Below are 12,370 nucleotides of genomic sequence, written 5' to 3' on the forward strand. Positions count from 1 at the left end.
TGAATGAATGAATAGAATTTTTCAAAAAGTCACCCTTGGAAGGACGCCTCCTGTCTCCCCTTGGCTCTGTCTCACAGACGTGGTCCTGGGGACAGTCTCAGCCCAGTGTCCCAGGGAGGCTGGGCTGGGGTCCACAAAACCTCTTGGGGCACCCAGGGTCCGCCCCATGCTGGCCTCAGCTCAGGAGGGGAGCGTGAAGGGCCCAGCAATCACCAGTCTACTGGCTTCTTGACCGTTTAGTGTCAAACTCACATCAGGGATACTCAGCGATTAGTCTAATTACACCCCTTCTGCCTCTTCCCCTCTTTCCTAGCAACGATTAAATATGCGACGCTTCACAGACTGGTTCTAAGCTTTTCTACAAACAAAACCACCATCACAGCCTGATCTCAGTCACTGAATTATTAATTCCTCACTTAACATAAAACAAATGCCTATGTGAAACAGTTAAAGTACTGCAGGAATATTTATTTTGAGTGACTAAACCATACACTTCCTGTTCAGCCTTAAGGAAAATTGGTCTTTATTATTCCAGGGAAATGTCAAGATCACTGAGTGTCGTAGCATTTTGACCTGTGTTATGGAGAACAAACTCTCCACATGGTTCTCATAAAAATATACATCAGAGATGGCTTCAAACCGAACGTCAAACTTAGTTAAAGGTACAAACCTCTTCAAAGTTTTTGTGAATATCGAATATAACAATCAAATGCACATCAGTGAGAACCTTTTTTTTTTTCCCCCCTCAGGGGCTGCTTCATGCTGATGGATTCAACAACTTTGTGAGAGTTAGAAATTCTAAGTTATGTGAGGGAGATATCTGCTCATCAGAATCACCTCTGCTGGCTGTCGGGCGGGGCTTCAGAAAAACTCCCCCTCCACCAATTTTTTAAAAAACGTATATAACCACTTATAAAAACATTAAAAACATTATGTTCTATGTCTTCCTTGGCCTGTGTGATGATTACCTGGGTGTATACATATGTAAAAGTTTATCAAACTGTACACATTTCTATATGTGAAGTTAGTTTCCAACTAAGTATGAATATATACATATTTTTTCATATGCCATGGAACGTCAGCAAGAATTTTTTTTTAAATTTATTTATTTATTTAATTTATTTATTTTTGGCTGTGTTGGGTCTTCGTTTCTGTGCAAGGGCTTTCTCTAGTTGCGGCAAGCGGGGGCCACTCTTCATCGCGGTGCGTGGGCCTCTCACTGTTGCAGCCTCTCCCATTGCGGGGCACAGGCTCCAGACGCGCAGGCTCAGTAGTTGTGGCTCACGGGCCCAGTTGCTCCGCGGCATGTGGGATCCTCCCAGACCAGGGCTCGAACCCGTGTCCCCTGCATTGGCAGGCAGATTCTCAACCACTGCGCCACCAGGGAAGCCAAGAATTTTTTTTTTTTTAAAGTTCTTCCTAGTAAGAGGTTGACAAGGGAGATGTGTTTTGTGAGCCACTGTTTAGTTGATTAAAAATCTTAACTCCGCAATCTACTAGACTCTAGGTATGGCGTTTTGGACCTGATTCCTTGGTATCCTTTGGTGGGACCATAAGAAGAATCAGTGTCTGCCTGGCAAAGGCATGACACCTCCTGCTGGTCTTGGCAGGGGGAGGTAGGGGAAAGCAGGGTGTGTAAGGGGGAGGGCTGGACCACCACATATCATAAGGCTTGTTAAGTGTTTTGTGGCTCTTGCACTATTTTGTAATAGAGATAACTGTTAAATTCCAAAATGGATTGTGGAGGTATTTTCTTGCTTCAAACATCTCCAAAGGCTCAATGGTATTGAAGGAGGCTAGGGACTTTCCTGGCGGTCCAGTGGTTAAGACTCCACGCTTCCAGTGCAGGGGGCATGGGTTTGATCCCTGGTCGGGGTATTAAGATCTCACATAACGTGTGGCCATAAATAAATAAATAGCTAAATAAATAAATAGAGAAGGCTAACGTCTAGAACAAAAAGATGTTAAATTTTAGGGTTAAACTCCAAAAAAATTTAAAGGCTTTTATTAATAGTATCATTGATAACACTGATATCAAATATCAGTAACTTAGTACCTGATGCCTGATTTTCTTTTCCTTTTGAAGCAAACCCTAAGCATCACCCTCGTTTAGAGACAGCATATTGTCGCGTTTAAGGCCGTGGGTCTTAGATCCACACTTCCCACTGACTAGTGTATCACTTTGAGCAAGAAGCTGTAAGAGGAGGAGGATGATACCTCGTGGAGCTGATCTGAGGATCAAGTGAATTAGCCAAACACCTGGCGACGTGACTAGGGCACAGTGAGCTCTACGAAGACAGATACTGTACGAGATTTCTGCCATCAGTTGTAACAGTTAATGATACAAACTGCTTTGTTTCATGTATGGAGAGGTGATGCACAGATTGAGTTCAATGCTTCAAGCATCCAACTAAGGACAGTGGACCACCTGAGAAAGTATCTAGAGAAGCAAAAGTATCTCTTCGTGTGGAATTCTTTGGACTCCATTCCTAGTCAAGGATCTCAGTTACGTAGAAGCTTTAGAACCCAATAGAATGAGGACACCATAAAAACTTCTAAAAATGATCAGGCTGGGCATATCAACATTTATTGAAATACTGAAAAAAAATTCCATTTTGTTGAGAAATTCCTGGCAAGAACCAACAGGACAATTTGATTTCACTGATACAGTAAGTAATGTCAACAAGGAACCAACTTCACACTCTAAACATTGCATGGGTTCAGATCCAAGGGAACAGCAGAAGATCCGTAAGACAAATATTCAGACATGACAGATTTTCTGTTTATAAACATAGACCAACGATAGTAAACCAGGCCAAGCCCCAAACCTCCATATTTGAGTCTGCTTTTACTAATAAATCCTGTAGTTGATAAAGCAGTTGCTAAGTCAATGTCTGGTTGTAAGCCACTTAACGATGAACACTAGAGAAAATTCGCTTGCAGGCTTTGCATGGGCCACGGACGCCAAGCGGCTGGCATTCTTGTTTATCAGCTTCTGCCTTTAATGGCACCAGCAGTGTGGCTGTAATCTCCGTGTTGCCCCTCTTTCTAGCTGTTCTCATGGTGTAATTTACTAGGTCAACAACATACCAATATGTGACATTTTTTAGGTGTTAATAGTCAGTGGGGAATACTGTATATTTAAAATAAAACCTGGACTTTTGGAATCAATGTATTTGTTTTTTAAAAATTTTTTGCAATGTTAAGGACCCTCCAAATAACTATCCCCCAAATCTCGAAATTGCTTCCACCCATGTTCCATACCCATTGATGGAACCATTTCATTAACTGTTGACACTCTTCCCCTCCAACTTGGTTTTTAACTGGGGAGAGCAAAGATGCTGCTGTTTTATTTACTGCTTTGGATATAGACTCTGATCAGCTATTTTTCCGTTGTCCTCTGAGCCACGGAGATGACACGGGTGACCAAGCTCTGCATGAGGAGCCACGGACGCCCGGCTTAGCTAATGGGTACCCTTCACATGGACGCGTATTAGAGGTGATTAATAAAAATAATAAAATAATCCTCTTTGTACACACAGAAGTAATAACTAATATCTTTGGTATACAACTTACAACGCTTGGAAAGAAAAACCAGGTAAGGCTCCACCCTTGTTAAATTTACTTGAAAACAGAGGAGGTTACAAGTCACATAATTTACAATAGATATTAAATAAACTACAGTAAGAATTATGAAGATTTACAGACATTTAATCAAGTGAATGATTTTAATTCATTAAGACCCCTCTCTGTCTCTGAACTATGTTCCGCTAACTTGACATGCTACAATACACACATATATTTGGTTTCTTCAGTCTTGGCTATCTTAGACGAAGGTGAAACCAAGGAACAATAAATTAGCATCATAATTGTCTACAGTTGAAACTATGATATACAATATAAATAAACTATTCAAAAGCCAGCAACATTTATGAAAAAATTAAGGGACTAGGAGATACTTTCATTTTTTTTTTACAGTTTCTACAAGTGATTGTGCCGCCGATAATCTCAAAAAAAATTAAAGTCTAAATGAGATTCCCGTTTTTGATTTTAGTGTCTCACGACATATAATAACTAAGTACTGTTAAAAATAATTACCAATCAGAAAAATAACATTAAGGAAATTACTGCTTTAGCTCTTTTGTCATATCACAGGTACCCCCCTCCCCCTAGAGGACCTAAAGAATGTAAACACTCTATTTTATTTGACTTTAAAGTATTAATACTTTATTTTAAACAAATGTTGATCCACATCTGCACAGCTACCTTTGAGAATTGTGAAGTAAGGCAAGACTTTTGTATCTGTGGCATCGCCTGTTAATAATACTGACAGCGTCGTTTGGAGAGTTTGTTTCGCAATCCTCTGTCCTCCAATTTGTTCAACAGCAGACTTTTAGACTTAGAAAGGTCAGTATCACTCTCTTCCCTTCCCTTTTGGGGAAGATTTGAATCACTTTACTATCTTTCCAGGCCATACGTAAAGATCACTGTTTCCTCTCTGCGTTTAGGGGATGATCAATTGCAACGAGTCAATTTATCTGCGCATCCCTTCCTTTATTTTGCATAGCTTAACACGCTTCAGTTTTGTTTTAAACTACTTGACATCCCAGCAAAATACATTTCATGTTGTATTTTTTAATGAACTACAAACCTTGATGGTTTAAAAAGGCTGATGTAGTCTAACAAGCCTTTCTGCTGGAAATTTTTATGAAATCCTACAATGCTAAAGCTAAAGCTTTCAAAGTTTGTACTCGTTGCCCTTAATATTAATTAATGCTTATATAAGACCAGAAGAGGGATACTGCCTGCTTTTTTTTTTTTTTAACATGAACACATGACAAAACAAACCAGAACATAGTCAAAATGGCAAGCTAATATATTCATAGACTGTTCTTATTAGCTGTTTGCAGGTCTAAGACACAGACATTCAAGATTAGGCTTTTCATGATTTGGTGGAGCTACTAGTGGGTGTGGCTGAGCGCGAGTCCTTAGTACAGATTCCGTGATCACGGGACAGAAGGTGCTGCGTCCTTGAAAGGAAGAGGGAAGGGCTATGATCGGTGCAGCTGATGAACTCTTGAGAATGGCTTCAGTTCAGCTTTACCACGGAGGAATTCTGTAAGCTCAAATCCCCCGCTGCGAAAGCCTAACGGATAACACAGATCAGTTCCTAGATTTCTTCACAGCGGAGATCAGTTTCAATATACAAGAACTGTTCTGTCCATTTTCATCCTGATGTGGTGTTGGGATCCACCTGTGAGTTCAATTCACTCCATTCCAATGTCTTTTATACGGAATTCTTTGGGGATGTGATGCCTTTGATTCACAGTCTGCAATACAAATACCCTGATCCATCATTTATTGGCTATTAAGTATTTGATTATTATGCTTTATTAAATTCAATATCTTTAAACCAAGTGTTTAATTTGTGTTGCTTGGAGCCATTCAGAGTATTTTTTTTTTTTTCCCTTTCTTCCTGTTCTTCTTTCCCCACCACCGATCTCTTTGTGTTTTGGAAGCCGCACTCCTAGGGGCTGTAACTAAGCTCGTTTTGCATGCAGCATTTCAATCAGCAGGTTGTTGTAGGGGACATCCCCGTTCAGGTGCTTGTAGTAGAGGTATTCCTCGGCCTGCATGCTGATGGCCCGGATTTCAGGTAGTCGGAGTAGCAGCTGCCCGAATTTCTCTGTTTGCTGTGGGTAGTTGCACATTGTATAGTCCAGCAGGGCAGCGTTGACTTGCTCCTGGACACCTTCGACCAGCTGGAAGTTCTCCAGGTTTTTGACATCTGGATTTAAAAAAAAAACAAAAACCCACAATAATTCGATGATGTTTTAATTCCTGTTTACCCCAGCAGTGTGTTCAGTTAAAGGAGGTATTTTCCTCCCAACATGAAGCAGACTTGATACAACGCTCGATATTCAGTCAGCCCCACTCACCAAGCTTCCTGGGAAAACGATCACAAAAGAGCTTTAGAAGAATGTCTTGTTGAAATTCTGCCTACACCTCCAAATCAATTAGACACCAATGGATTCTGAGCAAGGTCAATTCTTTTCCTATCTCACAAAAGGACAGGTTTAAGGATTCCTAAAGCAGAGGGATCATAATATATTGCCAGCAAATGAGTCCCTCTAGGAAGACCTATCTTAACCCAGTATATGACACAATTCATAGAATTCTGTATTAATTTTTCTGACCCAAGGTGAAATCTGTGTCCAGGGTATGATGTAGTTAATTCTAATAAAAAGTGACAGGGTTCTTGTTTCTGTTTGACATTTTCTAAATGATTCTGAAAGCCTTTGACTTGTCTAGCCTATGCTAATGAACCATCTGTACACTCCAGTGACTGCCAGCGGAATAGTCGCTGCTGGGAACTCTCTAAAATATATGTCTCGGTGACTAATGATCTTTATCAAATGAAAGCCTTGTCCTTTAGGCAGAATTCAAGCCAGGATGGCCGGCACCCTTTAACCTGAATGTGGTTTCTAAAGTCTGATACTTCACTTTTTTTTTTCCTTTCTTTCTTTTTCCTTCTGGACATGAGTCGCTCACACAGAGGAGACGGATACAGGCAATCCACCCAGCCTAACTCCTGGAGATCGTCTGCCTTACAGGTCCTCATAAATGCTGAATAAGAGGGAAACAGAGTCAAAAGACAGACCGACACACACACACACACAGACAATGAGCAAGGGAAAACGGTTGTGGTGGAATTTCTCTTGTGGAGTTTATTTATGTTAACTGTACAACTTTTACACAATGTGTATATAGAAGCCTCTGGAAGAATGCATGGATATGTGTGTGTGTTTACAGACATCCATGCTAAGAAGGTAAACAGATGCACCCACCCCTCCCCCCGCTTTATTTTCTAATTGGAGAAAAATAAGAACGATTCTATAGAAAACCACATAATACTATGACTAAAAGGTTGAATGTGCTAAAACTCAGTTAAGAGTTACCAAAATAACTCTTATCCAATATTTTCGGCTTTATATGTTGTTAACCTTAGCCTGGATGTATGTGCGGGTCCATTTTGGTATCTCTAAATGCTGTTACAATAGGCTGCCTTACATTTGCTGTTGAAATGTGTCCAGGATGATTTCAGTATTTACATTTTGAGCCGTAACTCTGCATGAAACATGCTTCCCTCTTTCCGTCCCCAAATCTCTGCCCCAAGTTAAAAACAGTGGGGAATTAGTAACGACATAGTGTGAGCATTCGGGATCACATCTATTTCAAAGTACGATGGGAGAATCAGAAATATTTGATTATTTATTAATGAGATGTACAAACAGACAAATGCTACACTACGAGCTCACGCCTTCCTGTGGCATTTAAACTGACATTTAAATTGTTACCCACTGGACGTTGTACCCAGGTGGCACTTGACAGTTAATAAGGCAGTTTCCATCTATCTCATCTAAAATGTCTTAAAGGTTATTTTAAGTTATTTAAAATACTTAGAAATATTAGTTATATTTGGTTCAAAATTACAAAATGTAAACAACTGGAAGTAACTTGACTACGCTGTACCTGGGCAGATGACAGAAAAATCTACATTCATGTTAGCCTGGCTCTCTGCCATGCTCTTATACTTTCAGAGGCTCACACTCTGCTTACAGACATCAGTCCTTCATAAAGCTTCACAGCAGAGAACGGGTAATGCAAAAACAGTTCATCTGAATTCTGACCAACTTCTTAGTGCTGCTTCTTTTTACCCTCCACTCAACCTAAAGAAAACATTTAAACTTAAACATAAAACGTAAGGAAAAATTTAGTTTTCTCTTTTATCTACCAGTAAGAAGTTGAAAAAAAAAACAAAAACGCAAACAAGCAACTTCCAGTGTTACAGTGATTTTAACACAATCATAGGAAAAAAATCGAAATGGAATACTATTTTATGCTACAATGAAAGATATTCTCACAGCAAGAAAAGCTAGCAATAGTCACAGAGGTTTATAGGGAGGAATTTGCACGGAATGAAATGCAAGATAAACGAATAATAGTCTTTTCAGAAAGTTGTTTTTGAAACCTTCTTTTTTTGATAAATGTATTTTTTGAGAACGAGGTTCAACCTTCTGTGATAAATTATGGGACTCTGTTAAGAAAAAAAAACCAAAAACAGCCAACTGCTAACAAACATAAAACAAAGGATGGATCATAAGTTCTGGTTTATTCACTTACTATTAGTACATATAATCATTAAAATCTTCAGATCAGCGTTCGCTGGATAATTTCTGTGAATACTGGTCCAAACTGCCACCTTTCTCCCCAAAGTTTAAAAATACATGCAATTTTCCTTCTGAAGGAAAATACTGTGTTTTTATAATGTGTTTATCATTAAACACAAAAAAAGTTATGCTGCTAGTTGCCCCAAAGGTACTTACTAACTGAATGTCTATTTTGTTTTCTATGTCTGTACAGGCAATTTGTAATTTAGTGGCAATGATTCTGGTATGTAAGCTACAAGGTCAAAAAAAGAAAGAAAGAGGGATTTCCCTGGCGGTGCAGTGGTTAAGACTCCGCCCTTCCACTGTAGGGGGCGTGGGTTCAATCCCTGGTCGGGGGCTAAGATCCCGCAAGCCACGTGGCACGGGCCCCAAAAAAAAGGAAGGAAAGAAAGAAAAAGATTTTGATTGAATTACTCTCATTCACCGACCAAGAAGTTCCTGGATCATTGCTCTGGCTGATCTATTTCAGCTCCTGTCTCTCTCACTGCATCTTGCCCTCCTTTATTAATCGTCCATTTCCCTATGTACACTGCCAGCATCTTCGGGTGACGTGTTACATATTATGTGTTTTAGTCAAGGCTTCCCCAGGGATTTCTCCAATTAATGTTTGCTTTATATTAGTGGTGTATTTGTCCAAGGTTGATTAGTTATAAAATGACCTATTACATTAGCTGTTACGTATCTTATAAGTCTATCTCCTTTCTTTTTCTAATTTGAGAGCAGCTTTCAAAAACTGATTTATACAATAGACCTCTCCCTGAAATATTTTAAATGGAATAGTGTGTTCTGTTCAAAGAATCCTGTGGTGAATTCTTTTGTGAGCCCCTGGGTTCCTGAGTGTCTTTCATTTTCGGTCTGACAGGCAGACCTTGGTTTTTCCACTATGGGGAATGTAAATTGGTGTGGCCACTGTGGAAAACAGTATGGAGGTTTCTCAAAAAACTAAAACTAGAACTATATTGTATGACCCAGAAATTCCACTCCTGGCTATATATCTGAAAAAAATGAAAACAATAATTCGAAAAGATACATACACCTCAATGTTCATAGCAGCATTATTTACAATGGCCAAAATATGGAAGCAACCTAAGTGTCCATCAACAGACAAATGGATAAAGAAAATGTGGTACATATATACAATGGAATATTACTCAGCCATAAAAAAGAATAAAATTCTGCCATTTGCAACAACGTGGATGGACGTGGAGGGTATTATGCTAAGTGAAACAAGTCAGGCAGAGAAAGACAAATACTGTAATGATATCACTTATATGTGGAATCTAAAAACTACAACAAACTAGTGAATATAAATATAACAAAGAAGAAACAGACTCACAGATACAGAGAACAAACTAGTGGTTACTAGTGGGGAGAGGGAAGGGGGAGGTGCAGGATCGGGGTAGGGAATTAAGAGGTACAAACTCCTACGTATAAAATAAATAAGCTACAAGGATATATCGTACAACACAAGGAATATAGCCAATATCTTATAATAACTATAAATGGAATATAACCTTTAAAAATTGTGAATTAAAAAAAAAAAAAAAGCCAATGGAGAAGTGCCAAAACACAGATGCCACCACCCCTCGGAAGACTTGGAATTTTCTCTTTCATGTAGCTCACTTGTATGTACTTTTTAGGAAGAGTCCAGAAATTTAAGTGTGCTCCCATAACGCTCATAGAATTCCTTTTTATGCTACTCAATGCCCTTTCCTGAAAAATTAAACATGAAATACATTTAAAATCTTCACCACTTCCTCTGGGATGCTCCCCTACCAACCAAGCCCTCCTCTAATGAATGGGTGCTGGCATGCTTGGGAGTCTTAGCTCATCCCTACCAGGAGTCCATAACACAGGAAATTCGTGAATGAACTGATATTCCCCCCCAGTTCTTCTGTGGTGCTTCATCCCAAAGTCTCCCGCGTTTGGCACACACTGTGTTTCTTTGACGTTTATGTAAACTTCATCTTAATACAATTTAGAAACGCAAGTTAATGAACCCTATCATTACAAATTCTGAGTTGGAAATAGTATGTAAACAGACAGAGGCATCCAACCCTTTCTCCAGCACCTTTAAATTTTGATGACTGGCAAAATCATTTTGAGCTTCTCCTCTAAGTATCAATCTCTTATCATCTATTCTACTTTATTCACTCAGGGACTAATTACCAACTTTTTATATGAGGCAGCATTACGATAAGCTCACAGTGGGGTACTCAGATTTTTTTCCATCCTTAGTGGAAAGTAAACCCTTAGGTCTCCTTGAATATATTACAGCTGGCTTTTCGGTCTTACGTGGCATTCAGGCTCTTTCTGAAGATGAAGATACTGATTTCTGTCTCCCTGGTACCTGCCATGTGGCATAGGCTGTAAATCCTCCCGGTCAGCACACTCTTTTCAGAGACTGGTCCTTTGCTGAGCAAGGAGGCTGGGGGGCCGGGAGACTCAAATGGCCCAAGAATATAATTATCTTTGTTCACTTTCCACACGTGGGGAAAAAAATCTCATCCTGTCCTTTCAAAGATACCGAAGTGGGGAAAAGAGGTACCATTCTGCACCCGGAGAACATTTCTTTCCCCTGTGGCTTTTGGAGGGGTGACATCTGTAAACTGGCTCACAATTTGTCCTCAGAAGACCCTTTCCTTTGATAGGCCAGCAAAGGAGAAAGGAAATGAATTTTCTGTAAGGAATTCATTTTAAAATTATTTTTAAAGGGCTATATTTAAATAATTTGTATAAAAAATTTTGTAGGAACTTCTGGAGGGCAACATGCTAGCTCTTTTCATATGAACCAAGTTCACTTAATAGTGAGGGCTCTTTAGGGGTTGGAGGTGGGCAGACAGGACACTTTCAGTGCAGATGCCTGAGATTAGATTCTACTCTGCTTCCAGCAAAACTTAAACTCAAGATTTTAAATTAATTACTGGTAAGTCCTTTACATAAATGTGTGTGTGTACATGTGTACGATTATTAGCCAAGAGCTGTTTTTAGTGACCAGAACATACAATTCCATGTCTTCATATACAAATTACTAACGAGAAAATGCAACTCTTTGACAGAAACTGTGTGTAAAAATGTGGACATATAGCAGACGTATTATTTCTGTATGTAGAAAGAAGCCCTTACAACTGGTTGGTACTTCATAAGTTACAAAACATGCTACCATGCTTCACTTATTCTTTCATACCTTATGTATACACAATCTATGAATTCATTCATTCATTCATTCAAAGAGCCCTGTGCCAGGTGTTGAAGATAGAGGAATAAAAGACACAGTCTCTGTGTCCAGTGCTTCAGAGACAAGAAGTGGGTACCCTGGACACACACAGGATGGGCACCTAACCCAGGGCCTGGGGGCAAGAAGGGCTCTTGGGGGAAGTGACACCTGAGAGGTTTTGAGAAACGGGTGAGCTGAGCAACACGGGGAGGAAAAGGTGACAGGGGACGGCGACCCACACACAAAGCCTCTGAGACAGGAAACGGGGTCCTTGGAGCCCCGCAAAGCGGCTTACCTTCCATGGAGGAGAGCAGGGTGTAAAGTAAGGGTGGACCCTAAGGTTTAGGACTGTGAAGGGCGCTGCACATCAGACAGAGTCTGCATTTTGTTCTGGAAGCCATGCAGAAGCATTGCAAGATCTTAAGAAGGAAGGACGCGGTCAGCTCTCTGAGTCAGAAAGAGCAGGTGTGTGGAGAGGCTGTCGCAGGAATACAGGTGACAAGCGCAGTGGCCATCGGGGTGGGGATGGACTTGAGAGGCATCAAGATGGTTGACTACAGAGCTTGTTGGCCCCGGATTAATCGCGAGCAAAGGTCCTGGATGACACCAGGCAGGCAGGCAGGTGGTGGCCATGCCTCCAGCAGGAGTTGGAACAGATTGGAGGGGCAGCCATGGTGAGTTTAAGGGGCATGTGGGACATTCCCTAGGGATGTAGGGGAGAAGGCTGGAGATACAGGTCTAGACGCAGCAGAGAGGCAGGGCTGGTGTCCAGATCTGGGAGCCGTCAGCGGACAGGTGATGGATGAAACCCCCGGAGTCGGTGGGAACGTGTGGACAGAGAAGAGAAGGGGTCAGTGGTGGGATTCTGGAGACAGCCAACTCGCCAAGGATTCTTTCTTGAGAAGCCATTACAGGTGTTATG

The 12,370-nt window shown here is 40.6% G+C and overlaps 1 protein-coding gene across 2 annotated transcripts in view; it reads right to left on the reverse strand.

The window, feature by feature from the left end:
- Positions 1-4,799: 4,799 nt before the first annotated feature.
- The window catches only part of NR5A2 (nuclear receptor subfamily 5 group A member 2), a 112,669-nt gene continuing 105,098 nt past the window's right edge, over positions 4,800-12,370 (reverse strand). For both annotated transcript variants that reach the window (XM_061185261.1, XM_061185262.1), the window contains exon 7: positions 4,800-5,788. In XM_061185261.1, coding sequence (XP_061041244.1) covers positions 5,541-5,788 — 248 coding nt within the window. In that variant the 3' untranslated portion in view covers positions 4,800-5,540. The remainder of the gene's footprint in view (positions 5,789-12,370) is intronic.

The sequence above is a fragment of the Eubalaena glacialis genome, chromosome 3 (assembly GCF_028564815.1).
Source record: "Eubalaena glacialis isolate mEubGla1 chromosome 3, mEubGla1.1.hap2.+ XY, whole genome shotgun sequence".
NCBI lineage: Eukaryota > Metazoa > Chordata > Mammalia > Artiodactyla > Balaenidae > Eubalaena > Eubalaena glacialis.